At 43.9% G+C, this 26532-nt stretch overlaps 3 protein-coding genes across 4 annotated transcripts; 1 reads left to right on the top strand and 2 right to left on the bottom strand.

Annotated features, from left to right (window-relative positions):
* The first annotated feature begins 256 nt into the window (after positions 1-256).
* Positions 257-3237, top strand: LOC121563464 (UPF0575 protein C19orf67 homolog). Its single transcript, XM_041875376.2, has 3 exons — positions 257-292; positions 2323-2484; positions 2668-3237. Exons 1-3 carry the CDS (start codon positions 282-284, stop codon positions 2816-2818), a joined length of 324 nt encoding a protein of 107 aa, XP_041731310.2. The 5' UTR covers positions 257-281; the 3' UTR covers positions 2819-3237.
* A 5658-nt stretch (positions 3238-8895) lies between these two features.
* Positions 8896-11088, bottom strand: LOC121562547 (small integral membrane protein 28-like). Of its 2 annotated transcripts, XM_041874778.2 has the most exons (3): positions 10996-11088; positions 10680-10791; positions 8896-9813 (listed from the first exon to the last, which is right to left on the bottom strand). In XM_041874778.2, exons 1-3 carry the CDS (start codon positions 11007-11009, stop codon positions 9397-9399), a joined length of 543 nt encoding a protein of 180 aa, XP_041730712.1. In that variant the 5' UTR covers positions 11010-11088; the 3' UTR covers positions 8896-9396. The 2 variants fall into 2 exon arrangements, with proteins under 2 accessions (XP_041730712.1, XP_041730713.1); XM_041874779.2 differs by lacking the exon at positions 10680-10791.
* A 10745-nt stretch (positions 11089-21833) lies between these two features.
* Positions 21834-22670, bottom strand: LOC123489083. Its single transcript, XM_045219771.1, has 2 exons — positions 22284-22670; positions 21834-22192 (listed from the first exon to the last, which is right to left on the bottom strand). The coding sequence occupies exons 1-2, from the start codon at positions 22668-22670 to the stop codon at positions 21950-21952; spliced, it is 630 nt and encodes a 209-aa protein (XP_045075706.1). The 3' UTR covers positions 21834-21949.
* Positions 22671-26532: the final 3862 nt, after the last annotated feature.

Genomic DNA, 26532 nt, shown 5'->3' on the forward strand with positions numbered 1-26532 from the left:
CATTTATTTTGTCAGAATTATGTTGTATATCATTTTACTTGTATTGTATAGTGTGTTGTTAGGCACTGAATGTGTGCATGCAGCACCTGTTCTCTTTGCCTGACCTTCAACTAGCAAGGTGCCCGAGAGCTGTGGCTGCACCAAGAGCTAACATATTGTGTGTTGTCTCTTCGTGTGCAGGTCGAATAAAAATTATCCAACCATCAGAATTCCAGTTGTGGCAGTGTCCTAATTACGTGACCTGCCGACTGGTCAGCTCAAGCCGACCGCCGGAGCTGTGCATGTGGATGAGGTGCACGACCTGCGCATGTGAATTTGTTGATGGCTTACTGTAATTGAATTATATACTGTAAGCAGTGAAAGTGAATGTAGCATATTCATTAGATACAGGTATTCGTGCTTATTTGTATGTTTTGGATGAATTTGTTTATTGCATTTATTTTTTTGGGTATTTGAATGCACTAAATTACATTGTATTTTAGTGCTCTGTTGAGCCATGGAAGATTCTCAAATCCATAAGACGTGTTATGCTGGGGATTTTAGTGTGGGTAGAGGGAGGGGTGTCCTTCCATTTACACCAATTGTACAGTCAGCTCCTGGGAGTAGAGCGTTTGCTAGTCCTGAGTTTGCAAGCACTGGGAGGGGTAGGCTGTTTGTTCCACCTGACCAGGGTATCCCACCTTTGTCTTTTGATGTACCATCATCCACAGTACTCGGTGATAATGGGACGCCTCCGAGTCAGCTTAGTGACCTTATTAAGCAGATTGGTTCAGAGATAGGAGAATCTATCAGAGCGAGTTTACTGCAGCCTGGGGTTTCAAGTCTTTCTCCTGCCCGTCCCCCTCACCAACCCCAGCAGTTTCCCCTGCCTGAGCAGTGTGGGTCAACCTTTATTGATGCGTCCAAGCTGAATCTGGTTGTGAAGTCAGATGTTAGTGCTCCACCTCTTTTTAGGGGTGATGGCTCAGATAAGTACTCTGTCCTGGAGTGGGAGGAGTTAATGGAAGTCTACCTAGAGAAGAGGGGTTACACTGGGTCTGGGAATGTTGGGGAGGTGATGTCTAGGCTCATGGGGAGGGCACGGGATGTGACCAAAGTCTGGAAGCGTAACAACCTTGTTGTCACAGATGTTAAGGCGGTGTTCAGTGTTTTCAAGCAACACTTTGGGGATACTGTCTGCTCAGGTATGCCATTAGCTGATTTCTATTCAATCAAACCATATGCTAATGAGGGTCCAATAGATTTCTGGATTAGGCTTAACAAAGCTGCAGAGGCAGCCGAACAGTACCTTGTGAGTGAGGGCAGGACCTTACCCAATCAGTGCTCAGAGTTGGCAGTCATGTTTGTACGCAACTGTCCTGATAAAGAGTTGGCCCAAGTGTTCAAGAGCAAACCCATTCGTGACTGGACAGCCAGTGAGGTACAGGATCGGTTGGATGAACTGTTAAGGGAACGTAAAGCATGTAGAACACAACTTTCACAGCAGGTTGCTGCTGTTTTTGACTGCCCTCAGGAGGGAGTGGGTCCTGTGAAAAGACCTAATGTGTCATCTTTTTCTCAATGTGGCCGTGAACCAGACCAGGCACCATCTGTATCTGAGGGTGGGACATTAAAGAAAGTTTTGACTTTGTTAGAGAAGGCTCTGGTCAGCAATACTCAGCAATACTCAGTCTGTGAGTGGCGCAGTGGTCTAAGGCACTGCATCGCAGTGCTAGCTGTGCCACTAGAGATCCTGGTTCGAATCCAGGCTCTGTCGTAGCCGGCGGCGACCAGGAGACCCATGGGGCGGCGCACAATTGGACCAGCGTCGCCTAGGGTAGTGGAGGGAATGGCCGGCTCAGTTCGTAGAGCATGGTGTTTGCAACGCCAGGGTTGTTGGTTCGATTCCCACGGGGGGTATGAAAAATAAAAAGTAACGTATGCACTAACTGTAAGTCGCTCTGGATAAGAGCGTCTGCTAAATGACTTAAACATGTTAAATGTAGAGGGCCCCGTAAACAGTTCCACAAACGTCAGCATGAGTGCGCTGACTGTGGAAGCACTAATCACTGGACCAAAGCTCACTGTCAGATGCACCAGCTGTGCGTCAAGTGCTTTTCTCCGGGCCACATGAGCTTTGACTGTAGTGAGGCTGGGCAGCGACAGAACCCTGGATGTGGACAGACTGGCAGGTCTCAGGAAAACTAGAAAGCCTCCGTTCTGAGGAGGGCAATGTGGGGCATTCTTATTTTTCCTCCACTGATGATGATATCCAATCTGTTTATTCTTACTTTTGTGAGTCAGTACCCAAGAACAACACTGTGTGTTGTGTTTCTCGAGCAGCTACTTCCTGTGCTACGAGGACGTCCCTGAGGAGCCTGCTGAGGGGGGCGATGGAGAGGGTAAAGGGGAGACGGTTGCTATAGGCAACGTGGTCAGGATGTGGTCAATCGGTCAGTGGGTTCAAATGCAGCCTGAACCTGTGACAGACGACATCCATGAATGGTACAAAGTCACACTCAGATCGCTACACAACACTCTTTCATCTTTGACTTGTTTAAATACGATATTTTTTGGACAAACTCTACTTAAGACTAAGTACCTTACAAGTACCATGTTAATATAGCTCACACTGTGTGTGCCTGGTGCGTGTGTGTTTGTGCGTCTCTGTGTGTGTGTGTGTTCCAGGGTGCTGTGCTGGGTTCCACAGGCTCAGTACCACAGGCTTTTGTGTCTGGGAGGAGAGGAGCCCACTGCCTGCAGTGCTACTGACTGTCTACTGGGGGCGTTGTTCTCTCAACAGAGCCCAGTGGAAAGCCCCAGTCCTGAAACAACATAAAGAGACAAGCCACTTTTCTAGAACTATCTTTGACCATAACATGTTCCCATTGATTAAAGGATTTAACATTACTTATTGTTAGTTTTACATTGTGTTATGTTCGGCTAATGTTTTCAAATCTAAGTAACTATTGGGAAGGACATTAAGGACTGAACACTGAAATAGCTCTGGTTCCAACTAGCCAGTCATCCATGACAAATGTTTTTCTTATGGTTCCTTACATATTGTATAAAAATAAATATAATTTCTAAAGATAGCAAGTTTTATTACCAATTCCCTACCAGCTAGTGATACATTTGAACTGTATCTGATGTCTGTTCATATTCAAGGTTATATTGAGCACGTATGTATGTTACTGTATTGTGTGGTTGTTGGAAATCATTTTGTATGATGTTAAGAATAAAAGTATTGACCTGTCATTCATTTGTATGGGAGTGTTATTTTATGAAAGAAAACAATTTATTGAAAATAAATCATTGTGTTTCAGAGAACAAAAAAATATTGAATATTTTCAAAACATGGGGTCTCAGTACTGTACTTAAATTGTAAATTATTTGTTTGTAAACAATGGAGTAATTAAACATTACATTTTTCCATATGATAAAGATAGAGTTAAGATTTTTTCTTTATTGATAATATTTCACGTTTGCAGCGCAAAATAGCCTACTGTGACATCTAGGCAGTTCAGAATGAAAAGCGTTCTGTTTCAGAATACTTTCTAGCGCTGTCCTTGCCGCAGTTATTTTTAGTTCACTTGTACCATCTAGTGGTGATCACAATGTCTTATGTTTGCCAAAGATTCTAAAGTTCTATATTTGAGCATTCTATAGTTCTATTTTTATACACATACATTCTGAATTCAGACTGCTATAATACACTACTTGGTTACATTGCTCGATTGTTTAGTTCTTATTTAGGATTTACAGAAGTTTTCTAGCACAGTTTAGCAGTTTTTAGTTGAGTTTTCTGTAAATAAATCTTTTCTAGCTGTTATACTGGTCTCTTGGTGATACCTTGGAGCAAATATGGATGACTCTACATCCATCCAAGGGTCTTCTTGGGTCGATTGTTACCTTGATGAGCAGGTAAGTTTGCCATTAATTATTCAATAGCTCTCATGTGTATAAGCATCTATTTTGATGTTCTCCTTTAGTTTTTAATACATTTTGGACCGACCACATCCATGATAAATCTGTGATATCCTGAACAAAATGACATTGTCAAGGCCATAAAATAAAATGTCCTGTGTGATACCACTGCTAATATTAAACTCCTACTGTGCGTACAGATGTTGAAGGTGAAGGGTCGCCAGAGACTCCATGAGATCGAGCAGGAAGTTCATAGAGAGCTGAGCGTGACACTAAGCCAATGTCACCAGTCCCCAGGAGAGGTATACTCATACTTTTCCATTCCCTAAACTATAGTACACCATTGCTACCATCCACATAGACTGTTTATTTACCTGTTATTGCACCTTAAGTTCACAAAGGAACAGTATGAACAAATGTCTTCCTCTCTTCCGTCTGAAGGTAGCCATGAAGGGGCAGCAGCTCCTGACTGACAAGGCCAAGCCATGGGTTACTTCCCATGAGCATCTTGGTTCTGCAGCTCTGATGAATGGCGACACAGCAGGTATGCTCTCAGAGAAACAGGCCCAACCTGAGATCAGGTCAGATGAGATGCTCCAGGTGGAGTTCCTCAGCCAGACCCAGGTGGAGATTCCACAGGAGGTCAGGGAGGTCATGGACAGCCTGCTGGACAAGGTGGCGGATGGAGAAGCCCAGGAGAAGAAGGCTGAGGTCTTCAAGGCAAACCTGATCCCCTATCCCTCCTCATCCTCAGCAGTCAATGTCATGAAGGTCCTGGAGAGCCAGGTAGACAAGGTAAGACTGGATCCTTTATTTGTGCATTTTTGTTGTTTACTACACTCTTAGAAAAAAGGGTTCCAAAGGGGTTCTTCGGCTGTCCCCATAGGATAACCCTTTTTGGTTCCACGTAGAACCCTTTTTGGTTCCAGGTAGAAAGAACCCTTTTGGGTTCGATGTAGAACCCTCTGTAGAAAGGGTTCTACATGGAACCGAAAAGGTATTCTACCTGGAACCAAAAGGGTTCTACCTGCAACCAAAAAGGGTTCTTCAAAGGGTTCTCCTATGGGGACAGCTGAAGAACCCTTTAAAGTTCTAGATAGCAAAAAAAATTCTCAGTGTAGTACTATACCTGTACATGTAATAAGAAATACTCTACAAGACATGTGATAGGCAGTAAAGACACCAGAGGTGTACATAGAACTAACATTACAATGCCTCTCTTTCTCTTCCATGTGAAGGAGAAGAAGGTTGAGGTCCTTGACCTTAGCACCTGTCCCATACTCCAAACGGCCCTTACAGACATTGAGACCACGATGAAGACTGCATACAAGACCATGCCAAAGCAGATTGTGGTACTTGGTTCTACCATTAAGCATATCATAACCCAGGTGCTTCTTCAAGTAGATCCCTAAGCCTTTCAGGAGGGAGTCTATTTGGAGACACCTGTTATCCTCAACAACACCAAAGCTCTTCTGTGGTCTATTCCCTGGGTTCAAGTAACTGAGGATGAGGAGATGTCTAACACTCAGCAGTCCATTGATGCTTATGAGGTGGCCAAGACTGTTATCAACAACCTGGAGGAGGTGCTAGGCCCAAAACCTGTGTTGGCGAGAGCACTGGGAATCAGGTCACACATCTTGACAAGGTACATTGTTCATCTCGTAGGTCTATGCATTTCTAAGACAGTGCCTGATGTTTATGCTGCCAACGAAGAGGAGAGACATATTAGTCAGGATATGGTGAACATCTGTCCTCTACCTGCTAGATTGATCATTAGCGGAGAACTATTCAATGACTTCGTAGTGAAGTTTATTCTAAAACTTCATCCAATGAACGGACACGGTACTAAACAGCTTGACCAACAGGCTCTGCTCTTACTGGTTGTTAAAATGGCCTCAGTAGCTTTTAACATCTTGAGGAAGATTCCAGGTATTTCTGTGGATGAAAAGCTGTGCCCCCCTTCTGCAACATGAGGCAGACAGTGTTGCACATGCAGAGTGCCATGATACATCAGTTTGGCACAACAATCAAGATAAAAAAACTGGTTTCCATGAAGGACCCGGTGATCATCTCCACCATCCCCAGTGCTATCTGTGAGGGGATCCTAATGGTGTACAAGGGCATTAGTGACACCTATCCGCTTCAAGTCCTCGGCCCACAGCGTCCAATTGCCAGGAGCTGCGAAGAGGCAATGGAGAGCAAGCTCTTTGCAGTAGCCCTACCTGAGGACCTAGGAAGACCATCTACAATCACTACGGGTCCCAGGTCAGGAAACTGTCACTGTTCCAGAAGGCTTTCCCTTTGAATGACCACATCAAGTTGGACTACATCCACCGTGTTTCTGCCTCGTTCCTCCAACAGAGATGTAGTCTGGATCGACCCCAAATACTTTGTCGGGGACGACGATGAGGAGGTTGTAACATCAAGCAACACAGTCCCCGTTAATCCTCTTGCTCTCGACGTCAGTCAGGCTGCCTTTTTGAAGCAGTTCCCACAGACTGATGTTTTCGAGTCAACCACAAAGGAATGTGGAAAGCCTGTGCAAGACCAGGCTCAGAAGGAGGCAGAGAGGAACAAACCAAAGGTGACAAACCTTGATATTGTTCCTGTTAGTCTTGTCAGGAAAGTCTTTGACTCTGTCTTCCCAGATTCATGCACAATCAAGCAGCAGTACGGTTCATGGGAAGACGTCCCACTTTGCAATGATATGGTAGAGCACATAGATATCCAGGTTCAGAAAGAGGCACTGAAATACCAAAACCAAAGACTGTTCTTACGCACTCTGAAGAAGCTCAACGATGAGCCAGACAAGATGGCCACATTCTTAGAAGACGTCTCACTCTCTATCAGGAGCAAGTACTTCAGGACTTTCCATGAGTGGCCATTGGTTAAAGCCCAGCTATACCCAGACATACGGTCTCTGCTGGTCTGCGATATCATGGACCGAGAGATCATGGCTCAACTGAGGCCTACCTTGACCTTCGCCAAGGACACCAACAAGGGTGATGACCGGCCATACTGCATCAACATCCCGGTCAAGAGAGAGACCAGCTCTCCAGATAATACAGGTAGAACACTGTTACTGTTGGTGTGCTACATTCAGAATCAGGCCTAGTCTCTTGTAAATTACTTGTATTCCACAATGTTCTTTCATTCACAATTTCACAACAATATCCGATGTAGAGTAAACAGCTACATGTAACAGTCAGCTAACCAGTTGGACAATAACAACTTGAACTCTTCACTTCCGTTCAAATGTCCTATCACCATTTTCCCTAGACAAGACCAAGCTGGAGCTTTGCATTGAGAAAGCCAGTGCTGACAGAATGAAGGAACTCCTCCTTGAGAATGTAAGCTACACTGTATTCTGTGTTGTCTCATTGATAATATCAGTCAATTTGAATGTTGTCTGTCCTGTACTGAGCTGCAGCTTCATCTTTGCCAGGTTGCTGATGCTGATGGCTTCCTGCGGTTTGTTTCCACCACAGGAGGCTGCTGAGGGGAGGGCGGCTAATAACAATATATGGAATGGAGTCACTGGAATGGTATCAAACACATGGAAACCATGTGTTTGATGTGTTCGATACCATTCCATTGATTCCGTTCCAGCCATTACTATGAGCCCGTCCTCCCCAATTAAGGTGCCTGTAGTTTCGACTCACCAACTCTGTTTGTTCACAGGAACCCGAACCCTTCTGGATGAAGGGATGGATGGCAATGATGGAGGAGGAAAGTAATAAAAAGGAGAAGGAGAAGGAGAAGTGTTGCGGCTGGTTCTGGGGTTTGTTTGGCCGTAAGAAAAAAACAGGAATTGTGGATGGAGGTTTGTCGCAGGCGCGGATACTAGAAATGACATCCACACAAACCGAATGTATGGACGCACACACATTTACACGGAGACAGATATAACAACGAAGCCTACCGCAGATCCCAAACAGACAACATGTAATAGCATGTCTTATTTTCCATTTTGGGCTACAGGATGTGTATTTACAGCTTACCAGAGGCTATAGTTTATTTTTATGTATTTTGTATGACTTTTATATTCTAAAGACATGACTTTTGTGACTTTTCTTACTTTTACATGATATAAACAAATATTCCATATAGAGAAGCCTGATGCTCAATGTAACCAATAACCATCCATTTTATTGTTCTATGGTGTAGCCTGAAAATCTGTGTTTTAATATGTGGTTTTTGATTAGATAAACACATTTATTTTGCTGAAAATACATTATGTTTTGAATTTTGGCCTTTTGCGATAATGTAGACAGTAGACTATTCAAATTAATTGGTTAATTAACAACAATTAACATTTGGTGAATAAATACGCTTTAAATAAAAACGCTTCCATGAAGTCTAGTTATCTGAAACTGATCATTTACAAGAATAAATGGTACAAAGAGTAGAATATGAAATGCTGTAGCTGCTAGATCTAGTTGGACCCTTGGACATTTCTAACACTTCTTGACAATCTTGCTCAGAAACGCAGCAAGACCATAGCTGTAATGTAAGGCATGCGTTTGGAAAGGAGAGCTCACCTCTACATAGTCTACATGATATGACCAAGATGTACCATAGTGGGGCAGCATGTGATTATAACTTTGCAGCCAAAGTGCATAAGTGATGATGACGGAACTCTGTCAATCATAACCATGCTAACCATGCTTTTCTTATTATTTATTTAAAAACAATATAACACTTTGTACAAACATATTACTTGTAAATTATACTGCATATCTGTTATGTAGTCTATAAAACGTATCAGGTCTGAGGTTTTTAGGAGTACATTCATGATGTGATTCCAAGGAATGAAGGGAATTATTAACCTGGACTAGGTCTTTGTAAGTCCAGGTACCAGTCTAGCTAACATTCCACCCCTTGCCACTCCTGTCAAAGGCATGGTACCCAGGCTAGGTCTTTGTACCTTCTTACATATAAATACAATTACAATAAAATTCAAATAACATACAGTATAACATATAAGACTAACATTCTTGTACTTTGCACATTGACATTCTTAAGTCTCCAAATAAGGAACAACCTGTAAAACAACACAGGTACAGGAGGGTTGTAGTGTGGAAGTAAAAATGGGTTTCATTTAGGAGATAAAAACAACGCAAATTAATTGTATATTCTTTTTTGTATCGTTGAAAGAGTTTTATTTGCCTACTGTGACCTACGGTTTGTACATAGTCAGCGTATGTCCTCTGTAGAGAATCTAGATGTACTGTATGCTGTACAGCCAGTCAATGCAATTTCCAGCTTCCAGCTTTCATACAATTGCACACTCCTCTGTGTAGAAAGCTGGTACCCACAAAAGATTAACTCAGGTCTGATGTTTTTCTTAGTCCACTGAAAACCCCTTATTCTAAAGAGCTTGCTAGTTATACCCTACTCCCTACAAAGTGCACTACTTTTAACCAGAGCCCTATGTGGGCTATATAGGGAATTGGGTGCCATTTGAGAGACAGTCCCAGTGTTCCCCAGTCACACGTAGCGTCCACTGGACTTGATCTCCGGACACAGCCAGGCCTCCAGGTCCTCTATCTTCATGGACTCTTTCCGACTGGTCAGACTGGCGGCGCGTGTGATCTTGGTCAGCGTCTCCTCGTAGGGCGGCGGCAGGTAGACCATGACGAACACACTGTCCGACATGTCAGAGCTGGTGCTGGTGTGGCGTTCGCGTTGGCCGGTGAGCGAGGAGAGGAACTCAGCGCTGCTCTCGGCGTCCTGGAGGTCCAGGGCGATGATTTGGGCCAGGCTGAGCTTGGGAGAGGAGCACCTCCAGTAGGCCAGGAGTACCAGGAGGCCCAGAATGAGGAGGGAGGCGACGGGGAGGACCACATAGAGGAGCAGCTCTGACCTCCCCTCCTGGTCGAGGTTCAGCTCATTCCAGTTGTAGCCCTGGTGGTTTTGGAGGGGAAAGGGTTAATAAACCACATCATTCAAAGGACAGAAAAAAGATTCCCATAAAATACATTCAGGACTATGTTAAAGATATGAAATCTGAAAATCAGTAATGGGTTTTGCCTCAAAACGGCAATGTTCCACTGGATCAGTGTTGATCCTCTTCCATCTTCTCAAAACTGAACATATATGGTTGTGAAATCAAGATATCCTACAGAGGCTCAATAGAGCTTATGCCATTTGATATTGCCTGAGTGTTCTATTCCCCTGTTGACACAATCAGTGTCCCAAATTCACCCGACCAATCGGTTTCAGTGCTCAGATAATGCTGATCCTCATCTGGATGACTGACTAAAGACCCGTCAACATCACTCCGCTCTGCTGAAAGTCCCGAAAAGCTTTCCTTTGCCATTTCCCTGACATGAACTGCACTCACAAGCTCTCATCATAGTCGTGATATCCAAGACTATTCCAAGAGGCTAAGGCACTCAACTAACAACAACAAGAGTGTGTAGCCTGCAGAAGTCTGTGTAGCCACAGGCTGGCCGAAGTACCTTGGACAGCGCTCCTCCAGTGAGGAAAAATAAAAGATAAATAAAAAAAAAAAATAATACACCTAAAAAAGTAGTGTTCAGAATAATTTTCGGTCTGTTCTTTAGATTGTTAAGCCAGTATGCCACCTACCTCCTCCCAGGTGTAAAGCAAAAAAGTCAACTCAAAAACTGCTGCAGCTCTCCAGGACTCAGGTTGCCTACCTCCTGGGCCTTCCAAAAAGTTACATCTCTGGGTCTCACAGTAGTCTACATGTAAAGACTACTGCTGAATCAGACTCACTCAGTAACAACAAGCTGATGATCCCTTACCTGTAACTGTCTCTCTACCGTGGGGGGAGAAGGTGACCCAGTCACCCAATCGATGGACCCTCTGCCAGCTGGCCCAAACTTTATCCAGCTGCTGTCCAGTAGCGTTCGCATGCTGCCGTGGTGTCGTTGTAGGCAAACGGCTAAACTGAGTAGCAGAACTCGAGACAAACACGTCCGACTACTAAGCGCTTATCCAGAGCGACTTACAGTTAGTGAGTGCATACATTTTTCATACTTGCCCCCCGTGGGAAACGAACCCACAACCCTGGCAATGCAAGCGCCATGCTCTACCAACTGAGCTACAGGGGACACTTACTTGCATCGAGTCATTCGCCATCGTTTTTCTAGCAGGCTTTGTGTGGTCGTGTTCCAGTGATGAAGCCGTTCTAGACCAGACCAACTAGACTGGACACATATGATTGTCCGGCGAGTCCTCACAATGGTCTTCTCCACAAATTTAGGCAGGTAGATTGTCAAGTCATCCAAATTTCGCGCAAATATGCGCTCTGTCCAAAAACTCACCACTATATTCTCTGAGATAAATTAACTTTTAAAAACAATTCTCAGTCAATGGTCAAAGATAATCCCATTGTTGTGTCGCCTCAATGCACCACTGCCCAAAGAAGCTGGTGATCCCAAAATGTTTGTCTAGTTTCAACAAAAGGTTCGTTCAACAAATACAAAATGTTCCCGGGTGTGTCTTTAAAATATCAGCAGGGTAGAAGCCTAAAACAAAACTGTTTGATTCAGTTCATTGTTATTTTCTTGGGAGGCTAGCTATTGTTAGAAATTGCGTAATTCAAATCTGGTATTGGAATAAGAATCAAGAGATCTTCAATCCAAGCTTAATTTATTATATGCAAAATGTATGTATGATAAGTATGAAGGTTCGTATATACGGGTCCGCTGAGATACCACGCAGGGCACTCAGAGAACTAAAACATTGTTTACAGGTTCTTTTCTCAAATACTCTGACAGATAGTTCCCACCTCTTCTGTTGGCCAATCAGAGTATAGGACTGAGTGTGGTTTAGACTTTACTCAGCCAATCCGTTGGCGCAGGGGTTGGTCCCAACTCCTCGGCACTCCATTTGTTGCACACTGTTGCCAGGCATAAGTTGCTATCATAGTAACCTGTGGAGTCAGCACCCAAAAGACACCATTCCACTGTACTCCATGTACCCACGTTCAAGGACGGTTTCACAGACAACAAAGAGAGAGTGTTCGTATCTGTGAGAAATACAAGTCTTATCTCATCCTAGCCCCTAACGTTCCCCACATGAATCACAGCCTGCTATGTGAAACAATCCATATCAGTACAGTTCAAACCTATGCTCCTCATTAATGCATTCCTTCCAAGCTATTCATCACATACAGATCCAATTATGAGAAAAATAGAACCCAACAATCCCCCTTTTGACGCCCTCTAGGGTGTCACTCATTAAAATACAATACAAACAAAAATAAACACTTTTATTAATAGACAATTTGATAATAAAAGGCCTTCAGTCCTTCCATCTACACCCAACTTGCAAACGGTTGGCTACAAGTCACCCAGGCACTTCAAACCTTCACATAAGGAAAGACAAACATACCCAATGGTTAACTTGATTAATAAAGCATAAAACACAGGATTAATAGAACACAAAACATAAGATTATTAAAACATAAAACACCAACAGGGAAGTACATTTTGGCCCCCTTTAGACACCCTCTAGAGTGTCACTCCTCCAAGTCTGGTAGGTCATATCCTTCATTCCTTAGGTCGGAGTCCGGGATTGGGCCGTATCTCACCATCTGTTTGGAAACCACCTTCTCCATCTCCTTTTCTCACCAACCCTCAGACACAGGAAATAAGACAACATCCACAAAGAACAAGTATACCCATAGAAGCTATAACTTCACCCAGAATAGTCACAACAATAGTTTTCCATTTACCAAATATGTTATCAAACCAACCGTTTATGGAGCTATCAATACCAGAGTTCTCAACCAGTTCGTTCGCCAGCGTGGTGAGTCCCTGAAGCGCTTTGGTCACGGACCCGTCCGGTGCTGTGTTGTTGGAGATGAAAGTACAGCACATATATCCAAACAGAACACAAACCCCGTCCCGCTCAGCCAAAAGCATATCTAAAGCTATTCTATTCTGCCATGTCATTAAGCTAGTTGCCGCTGTCTGCTCAGCTAATCTTTGCTGGTTATAGTAAATATAATTCATCCAATCTATGTTTTTATTAATTGTTGACCACCAGAAAATACTTGATTCAAACCCAGCTGCGATCTGATTGTGGATTCATCAATATATATCCTTTCATCAAAGGATCCCGGGAGGAGGTCCTACTTTCTACGTGACAACTCACCAGTCTCTGACACGTTTGATTGTTTACATATGTAGGTGAGTTCACAATCAGTTATCACCACACATCCATCAGATGTCAGCACGGTCCTGGTTTTGGTTCCTAAAATCCTCTGGCTGCAACAAAGAGGAGAGATTAGTCATGGTCTCTTTTAGTTGTGACATTCTCTGTGTGGGAGCAGGAGCTAAGAGGCCCTACCCTGTATCCTGTCTTACTAGTCCTAGAAAAACAATTAGAATCCCCTGTGACTTCAAACTGAGGCAACCCAGGTTGGGATGACTTTGTTATCGGGGGAAACAGATAGTGCAAGTTACCATAAGACTCTTTCACCACATTCCCAGGTGGCTTGCATGGAGGATAAACCTGACAGAGAGTCAAAGCCTGTCAAGGGGAACGGAGTAGTTGTTAACCTTGGTTTGGCTGTCCTACAGGCATAACAGTCCTCTTTAGACCGTATACTGAACCTATTCCAACCACAGGTTAAAATCTATTTACTCCGTCTCCATCTGTACTACTTCCTTCAGGTCTATAGTTTGCACTATCTCACTACCTCCCTCAGAGAGGTTTACTCTATAGGGTGCCCCAGTTGAAGAAGATATCTCACTTGTCAGGTCTGTAATCTGTTTTAGCATAATTCAGACTTTCAGACAGTACCTACCCTCATATGGGTCGCACTGCCATTTCTGATAATTCCCTACTTTCGCAATACTACACCTGTCCCTAAACTGTGTATGGAGATTGGTGATGTCCTTCCCTAAAGTCCCTAGTATTTCCCCTTTCCCTACGTCTAGCTGTCTCCTATGCCTTTTCAACTTGTGTTAGGTTAACTACCACTTCTGGCTGAAACAGGAGGGTCCGTGTGTGTTAGGAATATGGCCCCCACAATCAGACAGCTACCTACCGTCGGGAGACCTGTGAATCCCCACCCTCGCCCTGAGAACATGTCAGACGCCAGAGGCCAACCCATTGCTTCACCTTCTATCGAACTCACACAGGGATGATCAGACAGGGTAAGGGAATCTTCGTTAAGGAGCCAACCCCCGAGCCCTAGTGGTGATCGGTTCTTTCTCCTAACTCTGTGTTTGTTCGTCAGGTGTAGCTGGGTTTACCTTTTTGCAGTGAGTGACATGCACCCAGATGGATCTAATAGGACTTGATAGGGCCCTTCCCAACAGGCCTGCTTCCAGTTTTTCTTCTTTTAGGGACTGGATCCACACCCAGTCTCCTGGTTAGATAGAGTGGGTCACCTTCTCCTCTAGTTCACCTGTGGGGCACAAAACCTCTGACATACAGGTGTGGTTAATAAACTATCATCACACATACATGTTCAGCTCTCAATTTCTAATCCTTTTTTATTTTTATTTTGTCCTCTCCTTCGTATATATTTATTATTTAATCCAACCATCCCCCTTTTTGACACATGATTTGGCCATGTGTCAATATTACCACCTACCTAAACAATCACTTTAGTTAATATTGGTAATTCATTATCCAATTGCCATTCCTACACTCTCTCTTCTGTTATTTTATGGTTCAAATCAAATATATTATTACCAAATTATAATTTTCTTCACAATTTTCACAGTACTATAAATTACCCTCAACTTAGTAAAATAAACTATCTTAAAGTCCTCCTCTCATGCCTTTAGAATTTACTAGTGTGGATGATTAATTAACACCAGAATGTTAAAACAGAATTCAGAGGCAATTGAAATAATTTAACGAACTGTTTAATCCCATAGTATACTAAACATTACCATTATTCTAAATATTTCATAAATGTTAGTTATCCCAAGTGTTCATTAAGTCCTCATGACATTCATTCTCATAAGAAATCATATATACCCCAAACTCAGCCAAAAGCTAAAAAACGCCATAAAATTCACTGTGTGCTCCTCTAAGACCTATCACCCTTGACCTGCTGAAACCCCCCCAAAATTGAAACAACAAGGCTTTATAAACATCATACTAGGTGTGTTGTTTTTTGTTTGAAAAGCCCAATTTGAAAAACAACCACAAATAGCCAGGCCTTCATTTGGTAGCTCACTTTTATGACCTAAATACTGCCTAACTTCACTACTGCTCCCCTAGCCCTTGGCAACATTCCAACGAGATGAGCTAATCTCTTTCTCCTGGTTATCCCCAGTCTTAACCCATCAATAATTGTTTGTATCAATCTAATTCCTCATAACTAATCTATAAAACCACTCAAAATTCCTCGAGTATACAATGATTATTTAATTGATTACCCTAACTCTGCTACATGCGATCTCATCTCAAATGATCCATTATCAATTATTTGTTCAACCCCCTAGGAAAATCTGTCTCCCCTTCTATTGTTCCTGTCCCCCCTGTAAATGTCATATTTGAGTTTTTAGCCAATACAATCACGGTTACATCAAATGTTCCCTCATTTAATGGTATTTTCTTCCTAATATAACTTCCCTAAATGAGATTAAATCCCCTGCCTTCCTCTACTATCCTTATATCATTACTGGATCAATGATAATAATTGTAATAACTATTTCACATTAAATTGTGTCTTTTTTCTGATAATGTTATAATTGTAGCCTATTCCATCACTTTAGTTTAAAATATAAGTTTATGTAACAAATCCATAACCCACCACAGGCTGGCGCTATTCCCCCATCACAACAGCCAATGTCACTTGCATCCACGTAACCAAAATACATTATCGTTCTTAGTTGTACCAAAAGTTTATATTTTCCCGCTAAACCATTTCAGTTCGCTATTCAATTTATTTAACTGTTCTCTCTGATTATGCCCTAATTAATAAAACAAATACTTGCTATCGTTTGATTAGCATACATTTAATGATGTTCCTACCATCTGAACTGTACTGTCTCTCACCCTCCCCTTGCTCCTTCGGGGAGAGCGCATGGTAACCTTATAACATATTTTCATAGACTTTTCTAGAATACTTCTATTTAAGCTATCTAATTCAACCTTTCACATTTCTCAATCCACATAGTAATCCAGGTATATAGCCCCACTGCGAAAGCTTTGTCTACTGTCCCTACCTGTGTTCGAACCAGGGACATCGCCAGTCACTCCACACCATCTGCGATGCTCTCAAAGTAACTACTCCCAGTTCATAGAGCAAGTGACGTCACCAAATGAAAATCGCAGTAGCTTTCACCTCAGCCAAAAAACTCTCTCTCCCTTTGATTCCCTATTGAATAAGTTAGTTTTTCTATTTAACCCCAAAACACGCTACAAATAGTCCATTCAACATTACCAAACTAAATACTCAGTAGCATCCGGTCACCACCCACACCAGCCGTTGACTTCGCCTCATGCCAACGAAATGCCAAATAAACCATAATAGTTCAATGGAGCCCCCTATTGGCTCTCCCCTACCTATACATTACTTCCATAACCACATTAGTTATGGTCCGATTAGCAATTAAACCTTATCACATGATCAAACAACGCCACAACCTTAAACTCATATGGGGCGGCAGGCAGCTTAGTGATCAAAAGTGCCGCGCCAACAACCGAGAGGTCGCCGGTTCCAATCCCCGAGCCGACCAGGCGAAGAATCTGCCGATGTGCCCTCGAGCAAGGCACTCAACCCCAATCGCTCCTGCAAGTCGCTCTGGACAAGAGCGTCTGCCAAATCACCAAAAATGCAAATGTAAATATTCTCTACTTTCTCACCCATCTCATCCCTCGTCAGAAACCCACAGGCACCTCTCAAATAATCGCCCCGTGGTGTTCCCAGCCAACTCCCAGTCTTTCCTCGCTCCAAAAGCCACAGTTTCGCTCTCTCCAGCCCCTCCCCTCGCAACTCTCTCTCCAGTGCTCGGGTGGGAGCAGGCTCCTTCGAGGAGCTGTGTTAGTGTTTCCAATATTCTGTGGTTATTTAAAGTATTTTAGTCTATTTATTTAAATCAAATCACTCCCACCTAATTAGTCAAAGCTGGTGCATGTTTATATTGAAACGATAAACCAAATTATTTCAGTCTAATTGTTTAACCAGTATTTTGCAGGGTCAAACGTCAAACGCCACAGTTCAATCATATCAGCTCAAACGTTTCAGTTCAGTCACACTAGTCATTCATCACTTTAGCTTTATGTTCCTAATTGTTATTAACGGGTTATATGGTTTAAGCAACCACAAACCCAACAGTTATCCCCAAATTATACAGTTTGGACAGCCACAGACGTTTTAATTCCCAATTAGTTTTCTATCAAGGTATACAGGTTTATCATTCACACTCTCATGCATACGACAACACTCGCACTGTCTAACTTTTAAAGTACCAACAATAGGTACGTTGCCACGCCCTTACCCCTTTCGTTTAACCTACTCTATTTCTTATGTTCCCATTTACACCCTATTGGTGCAAAGACAATAAGTTTATACTCTCTCCTAATTTGCAGTATCTCACTTATGTTCCCATTTGTACCCTATTGGTGCAAAGACAATAAGTTTATACTCTCTACTAATTTGCAGTATCTACCCATGTTCCCAGTTGTCCCGGCCAATACCTAAGTACAACGACAAATGACGATTTATACTGTCTTCTAAGTTTTTAGGAGTGCTGTCCTATGATCCCAACTATATTCAAACTATGTTCCCAATTATATCCATCCCAGACCGATACAATGACAATAGATTTTTATAGAATATAGTGACAAATAGCGTACACACTCGAGTGCTGTCCTATGATCCTAACTATATCCAGACTATGTTCCCAATTATATCCAGCCCAGACTGATACAATGACAATAGATTCATTAGTCTATGTTCCCAATTATATTCAGCCTAGACTGATACAATGACAATAGCTTTTTATGGAATATAGTGACAAATAGCGTACACACTTTTATCCAATAATTCCCTATATCCCCAGCCCACCCCTGGTGGTACCTAGTCTGGGGATTTCAGTATTTTCCCAGAACCGCTCTTCTGTGGAACAATACTCAATATACCATGGCTTTTAACCCTCACATTTATCAAACATTTGCATAGTATATTATGAAATCGAAATAGTATACTGTAATCGTTATTTATAGTACAATAGGGTTCACTTACATCAAACAGGTGTTTCACAAAATTAATTTGGATGAAGCCAATATGCAGATCTTTAGTTATTTAACAATGGGTGTCTGCTTACCAGTGTTTTTAGAAGCCCGGGCACTTTGTGAAACACACAGTTCGATGACAGTGATGTCCAATAGGCTGGGTGAATTCCAGCGAAGTTCCGCCACCAGATCACAGTCGGAGGTCACCAATTGTTAGAAATTGCGTAATTCAAATCTGGTATTGGAATAAGAATCAAGAGATCTTCAATCCAAGCTTAATTTATTATATGCAAAATGTATGTATGATAAGTATGAAGGTTCGTATATACGGGTCCGCTGAGATACCACGCAGGGCACTCAGAGAACTAAAACATTGTTTACAGGTTCTTTTCTCAAATACTCTGACAGATAGTTCCCACCTCTTCTGTTGGCCAATCAGAGTAAAGGACTGAGTGTGGTTTAGACTTTACTCAGCCAATCCGTTGGCGCAGGGGTTGGTCCCAACTCCTCGGCACTCCATTTGTTGCACACTGTTGCCAGGCATAAGTTGCTATCATAATAACCTGTGGAGTCAGCACCCAAAAGACACCATTCCACTGTACTCCATGTACCCACGTTCAAGGACGGTTTCACAGACAACAAAGAGAGAGTGTTCGTATCTGTGAGAAATACAAGTCTTATCTCATCCTAGCCCCTAACGTTCCCCACATGAATCACAGCCTGCTATGTGAAACAATCCATATCAGTACAGTTCAAACCTATGCTCCTCATTAATGCATTCCTTCCAAGCTATTCATCACATACAGATCCAATTATGAGAAAAATAGAACCCAACACTATCAACAGCTAGAGCACAAGGGGAACAAACGGCACGACTCCCTCCCTATCCGCATAACAGACTCCGAAGAGGGATAGAGATCCATTGCTAACATACAACGCTACAGAGGCAAAAAAACTGTAACATCCGTGAAACATGAACAAGCGTCAGTCTCCCAGTATCACATTACACAAAAGCCTTCTTTTAATCCGCTTTGAGCCATTTTGCGTTACAAACGGACTACCTTATATTACCGAATGACCGAAGAGTGTCACCGGTAAAAGCGTTGTTGTTTGCTCTTCGTTTGGTTTTGAAGGGCAGAGGAATATCGCCTTGTCTGTCCGCGCATTGCCGATGATGGCTTGAGCGGGAGGCTACACTTTTTTTTTCTGGTGGAGCTGCGCGCGGTTGCGCTGGCTCAATGTGTATGGTAGGTAGCAGGAGCGCGCCCAATGTATCATGTGACCATGTCCAGACCATGGATTTGTCATTTCCATCTTCTCCTAATGAACAAACTGTTGCTTATCTCTTTCCCCTATTCCAGATGTGCAATTTCGCCACACACAAAACAACTGCTATTGTTATTACTCTGCTTACAAGTAATAATGTGCCCATACAATCACAACCACAAGATTGTAAATGGAGTACAGTTACAGTAGAATAAAAAGTATATGACTGTACAGCATTTAATATCAGAAATCTACAAGTTAAACTCATTATCTAATATTGAAAGCAAGCCCAAATATATAGTGGATACATACTAGCCTACATTAAGCAAATGCCACTTTTCAAAAGTCTACAAGCCATTAGGTCAATACATAACAATAGTACCAAAGACTAACTGAGGTACAGTGTTGTGCAGAAGAGAGAGAGAGAGAGAGAGAGAGAGAGAGAGAGAGAGAGAGAGAGAGAGAGAGAGAGAGAGAGAGAGAGAGAGAGAGAGAGAGAGAGAGAGAGAGAGAGAGAGAGAGAGAGAGAGAGAGAGAGAGAGACTATGCACTCTATTGGGCAGCAGGTAGCCTAGTGGTTAAGAGCGTTGGGCCAATGACCTAAAGGTTGCTGGTTCGATTTCCCGAGCCGGCAAGGTGGGAAAATATGCCGTTCTGCCCTTGAGCAAGGCAGTTAACCCCCAACAACAACTGCTCCCTGGGCGCCATGGACGTCGATTAAGGCAGAGGGGTTGGGTTAAATGCGGAAGATGCATTTCGGTTGAATGCATTCAGCTGTGCAACTGACTAGGTATCCCCTTTCCCTATTGACCTCCTTATCCCTACATAAGCAGAAACTCAAACTATAGCTGAATAAAACGAAAACAAATCGCAGGGCATGCAAATGGGAGATTTGCTTACCGAGAATTTGATACTGCCAGAGGTAGACTGAGACGAAAGAGCAAAGGAGCACCTGGTCAGTGCTGATAGGTGAAACACATCACACAAAGGCTGTGAAAATGCACATCAGAAATAGCCTGCTTACATCTGATAGCAGTAATGAGCAGGCTGAATAAACATAGCCTACATACACATCATCAAGTCTTTCATCCTATTTCCTTGTGGGGTATAGGGCAGGAGTTTATTTGATTTTACCTTGTTCCGTTTCCAGGCTTTTGCTTGCTGGAGTATATTATGGGGAATACATCTGCAATATACTGCTAATAATGTTAAACTTTATTGAAAAATACTTTTGGAAATAGTAGTATAGATCATGTTCTTGCCTTTGACAGTATATCAGATCAGAGTTTTTCCTGGTCAGGTCCTGCATGACAGGCTGTGTTTGCACAGGCAGTCCAATTATGATCGTTTGCCCAATTCTTGGAAAAAGAGCTGATCTGATTGGTCAAAATACCAATTAGTGGAAAAGATCAGAATTGGGCTGCCTGTGTAAACGCAGCCATAGACCTTGTTTTGACCTCCATAATCTCTGCAACCCAGAACCAAATCTTGCGTGAGTGCCGGGCCAGCTACTCGATTAGGTTCCGGTAAGGAGAGGTTAAGATATTGGACTGGTGCGAGCGAGTGGTGAAAGCAGGATGGACTTTGGTAGCCGTCATAAGAGACTATGACCTCCAGAACCCTGAAGCTATTACATTTGAATGATCTAAACTGTCAAAGGCAAGAATATGATCTATTCTTTTTTGTACATTTCCAGAAGTATTTTTCCCTCTCGATTAACATTATTAGCAGTATATTGCAGATGTATTCCCTCAGAAACACAAATTGAGAAAATACTCAAATGTAACTCTTATTGTGTCAATACCAATACAGTTAAGAGTGTTAAAGCCTAGATTAACTATAATGACTGGCATAGTGAACTCATAATGACTGGCACAGTGAACTCATAATATTGATGCAGTACACACATCAATTTGCACTTAATAATTTGTAGTCTACAGTAGGCCTGTTAAAAACAAAAAAAGAGGTTCAAAATAGATGCAAGTACATGTTTATTGAATGAAATAGGTCCGGGCCGGGCTATGGGAGGGATCATCATGTTTTTTTTTTTTTTTTGGGGGAGGGGGGTATTGTCATGCCAGTTTCATCATCAGCCACGTCGTCTTGGTCCGCTTCCTTGGCCCTTTCAGCCAAGAGCTCCTTGGTGAGGGTGATGTCACTACTACCTCCTGGCTCCAAAATGGCCGTCAGAGCTCCAATCTTCAGCATGGTCATCTATGACGTGTCCGATGGTGTCCGCCATGCAACAGATGGCTCCCTCGCCACAATAGCGTGGGGGTATGGTTGGAATCATCAAATGGGTTGTGAGTTGACTCTGGGTTTGTGGAGAGGAGGCAAGTGCACTGAAGTGCACTAAGTGGGTTTACCCACACAACTACTTTTTGCCGCTTCTCTTTTTGCAGGGGAAGCAAAATAGTTTTGCCAGGGCAGCTGTAATCCTCAGGAGGAGAGATCGTTTTTTCCCCGGCTCATCAGCCACGGTTTCTGAACAGGTGACAGAGAACATGGCATGACATCATTAGGACAAACCGTTAAAAAAACTTTTGCAATGGAAAACAAAAACACCTTTTTTTTTGTTCAAGGAAGTTCCTCCCTGTTACTTCCGTTTAATGAATAAGACCCTGATAACTTCATCATAGTCTCTTCCCCTAACATTACAATGTGGTGAAATAATATAATTTTGTTGAAGACAAATAGACATGTGGACTGACAGAAGGGAGGACTTACCATCAGTGCCAAGGGGAGACACCTTGTTCTTCTTCAGGGTCTTCTTGCGACCTCGCTTCCCCTCTCCTGACTTCCTCACTCCTTCCTTCACAGCCTCATCCTTCACTGTCTTCTTAGTAGAGACAAACAGATATGAGTTGGTGCCTCACAATCAAACAGCCCCAATAACTAAACAACATACTGGTTAATGGTAGACTCCTTACCTGTGTGGAGGTGCTGTCCACAAGGTCTGCGGAGAGGGAGCTGCTGCTGGCCTTCTCCAAGCTAGCAGAGTCACATTTCTTGTTGTCGTCGATCGCAGCCACCTCCTCTTGGTCCTCTTCTAGGGTTTCCCCCTGGGCCAAGAGTTCCTCTGTGAGGGTGATGTCACTCTTTGAGGAGCTTGAGGAGGAGCGTGACCTCCCACTACCAAGGCTCCTCCTCGCTCCAAAATGGCCGTCAGAACTCCAGTCCTGGGCGTAGTCGCCTATGACGTGCGCGATGGTATCTGCCATGCAACAGACGGCTACCTCGCCACCATAGCGTGCGGCACGCAGTTGAGCCTGGTTGGAATCCAACCTTTTAGCCGCAGCCTTCACGATGGCCTTCATTGCATCTTCCCCCTGAATTGTATGCTCTCCTCCAGGCTGAAGAGGACAGAGATGTCAGCATACTTCAGGGCATGCTGGACCTCCACAAAGAGATTCTTCATCAGCCTGAAGGGGTCGTTGGCCATCATGGCCGGGGGAACTCTGAGGCCTCCAGTCGGCGCATGATGCCCTGGAGGATAAGCTTCAGGGTCTGGGGGCTCATGACGGTGTCCCTGGGAGTGCTGCGAAAGGAGATGTCCTCCTCGATGAGGATCTCACCCGGAAGGAGAGAGGGAATCTTCCCCAGGAGGCCCTGCCTGGCCTCAGTGGGGGTCAGGGAGCTGGTACTCACCTCAGAGACATCAGCTCCCCCGACCTCTTCTTCCAAGGTCTGGGCAGGAGCTGCCCATGCTGCCTGAGTGGTCGTCAGGAATCCCGCACCCATGGAGGTGCTGGGGACCACCTCATCTTCATCCAGACAGGGGTTGAACTCCAGGGTCTGTGAAGGAGCTGCCCGTGCTGCCTTGGTTGAGGTGGAGGGCTCTGAGTGTAAGACAGTCATGACACTCGTGACCAACTCCTCTTCTTCCTCTGATGAAGAAGGACACTGAGTGTAAGGGAACCTGTCCCTGGCACCAGAATCCAATCCTAAGAAAACACACTAATACTCTGAACTGATTCAAAGCCACATCCATGTATAGCACTATGCAGTATCTAGTACATTTACTATAATGATAATACACTGGTTATTACACTGGTTATAACAGGGTTAATACTGGTCATATTGGTAAAACAGGTTATAAATGGACCTTTCTGGATGATGACACTGGCCCTGTAATTGTCGTTGCAGGTCCTGTTCAGCATCTTTTCCACCCAGGCGGTCAGGATCTGGCAGACGTCCTCTAGTCAAATCAACATTTATTTAAAATGTATATATAGATATATCATTATTATTTTTTATAGATGATTTTCTTCACAAAATTAGTGAACTAGGCCTTTATGACTCCTGTATGAGCGGAGAAAATGACTTGTCAGCAGAGCGGAGAAAAATACTCCCTCCCCCCATCGACAGCACCCCCACCCCAAAACATCTTGGTCACATTGTAAATGGCAATAACAATAATAACAAGGGAGCAAAAGGAGACAAGACTACATAATAACTAACCTAGTGCCCTCTTGTCTTGATCAGAGAGTGAGGTGGAGGCCTGGGGGGGTCAGGATCAGGGAGCTGCCCCTCTCCTCCTCCCCAACCCCATGAGACAAGCTGGAGTCGCTGTCCCACAAATCCTCCTCGCTGGATGTGGGGGTGCTGGGAGGCTGGGTCTGCTCCATGTCCCATGTGCTGGTCTGCCAAATCTCCCCTGCCCTCTCCCTGAACAGGGCAAAGACATTGAGGGACCCCTCACTGAGGGCTTTATGGACATCCCTTCTCTTGGCCCTCCTCACTGACCCCAGTTCTCACACACTGACACTGGAGTGAGGTGTGTCTCTCTGGAGATAAACCCTCTCCATCTCCACTGCCTGATGACAGAGGTCGAACCGTCTCGATCCCTGTGAGGACCCAGAGCTTCTGTTGGAGCAGGACACACTTGGATGTTCCAGAGATAGTGGCTGAGCATCCACACACTCTACCAGCTCTGGCATGTTGGACCGGTTCGATCCCTGTGATGACCCAGAGCAACTCCCACTCCGGCTTTTGTTGCCTCTTCCGGACCTCGTGTGGTGGATCCGTCTGGCGGCCTTCTGGGCACTCTCACAGGCGTCCCTAAAAAGCTCTGAGAAGATACTGGAGAGCCTCTCTTCGGTCAGAGCGATGCCTGGATTGGTGGTCTCCAGGTCATTCATACCAGAGGAGAAGAGGTCCTCCTGGGCATTCCTCAGGATATTACTCACAATCATGTCTGCTGTACCCTGAAGCTCCTTGTCTGTCTCAGAATTGGGCGTGGGGGGCTGCCAGCCCCTGAGCCTCCCCTTTGGCTCAGAGCTCCGCCGGTGGAACGTCTCCGAGACCTTCTTCAGCACCCCTGACCCCCGGAAGGAGCAGTTGGATGATTCTGGACTGGAGATCCTGAGCAGAGCTATCGCTGGCAGGAGGAACGCATAGGACATGTCCTCCAGGTCCTCTATGGTCACATTCTTAGAAAGAAATACGGAAAACAACCATTTTTAAATGACAGCATTTCCTCTTAGTCTTTAAGTTACACGTTTTTGTTGTTGTTAGCATGATTAGTCGGTAAAGAAGTAGAAATGGGGTAAAGAAGAAAAAATGGGGGACTTACCATTTGTTTGAGGAACTTCCTGATGCGCTTTCTCTGACTGGAAAACAAACAAACACTAGGAATCATTGGTTAGTAGACTGGCAACTAGATTCAATTTTTTCTACTGCACATAACACGGTTCAGAGCAGAACTCACGGGTGAGACTTCAGGAAGTCCTCTAGAGAAGACGCCTCCTCTACGTTCTCAGGTGTCATCTCACGGGGTGTGTCCGCCAGAGAAGTGGCATCGGAGGTGACATCACTCTCTGGGGTCTCTGGGGTAAGGGGGTCATCAACAGATGGAGAGGAGTTCATTCTCACCTCATCCTCAGGTGTCATGGGGCCTGGTGGCACTGAAAGAGAAGAGAATCAGAATTACCGCTGAACAAGCTCGTAACCATGGCAACGATTCTATTGAATAACCACTGTGTCACCAACACCCACCTGTTGTCTCCACCTTCGTCACTTTAGTGTTCTTGATAGCTGGCAGGACACCTAAAGAAAGAGGAGAGTCTAGCCATTAGTTGATCCTTCCACCATATATCCTTTAAGAATTCTATCAATAAATCCAAGTATTTTGGAAGTGGTGATCAATACTCACTGTAACTGGTTGTTGGAGATAGAAGAGGTGGAGGCAGCGCCAACACACCAACTACTTGGTGGCTTGGTTTTTTCGCCGCTGCCTTGGCCTCTCTGTCCTTTCTGGACTCCACGGCCTCTCTGGCATTCTTTTCGGCCTTGGCCATCTTGGCCTGACCGCTCAGCCTGGGGCCTCGTAGGGGCTTCGGCACGAAGTTCTGAGATAAACAACAATATTAGCAAAATCGTATCACCATAGAAACCATCTCTTTCACCATAGACATGACGGTACTGAGTGACATGTCACATAAGGGCCAACTTTAGAATTAGAATAAGAATCAGAATTTGAATGCTATTGGTTCTAACTAGTACAGTAAGTGACCCATGCATCATTATCTCATTGTAAAAAAAAACTGGTTGAGAACACGTCATATAACTTACATTACAACCAACTCTCAGTTACAACCAGGTAAAGATTTCAAAACAAAACGTCCTTATACAACCAGGGGCATGTTCAGCAAGACAACGTTTAGCAACATTCAGATAGAATTACGCTATAATGAACAAACATGCCTCTTAAACATGTAGAATAAGGAATCACGTAAGCTCGTCATGGCATTTGTAACGGCAATGTTCAACAACGTTTTGCCACTGAACATGGCCCAGTATACAACCTGCCCATCCCCTACCAAGGTGCCAATCAAAATGGATGTGGGCGGAGCTCAGATTAGGGGTGACCAAAAATGGACAAGCGTGGTTTAGCCCTATACATCATTAGCATATGAATGACAGCACTATCCACTTGACCAACGAACCAATAAAAATGGATGTCCAATTAAGGCATAGCATTTCTGACCAAGAGCCAATCAAAACGGATGTGGCAGGCACTCGGGATTTGATTCGAAGAGGGGACCAAAATTGGAAGTGGGCAGGGCTTAATCACATTAAAAGCCTAATCACAATTGAAGTGGGTGTGGCTTAGAGCCAACCAGTCTGCTCTGAGAGGTTTGCCTGGAGTACATTCAGCATGCCTAACGTTACAAAACG

Source organism: Coregonus clupeaformis, unplaced genomic scaffold (genome assembly GCF_020615455.1).
Source record: "Coregonus clupeaformis isolate EN_2021a unplaced genomic scaffold, ASM2061545v1 scaf2730, whole genome shotgun sequence".
Classification (NCBI taxonomy): domain Eukaryota; kingdom Metazoa; phylum Chordata; class Actinopteri; order Salmoniformes; family Salmonidae; genus Coregonus; species Coregonus clupeaformis.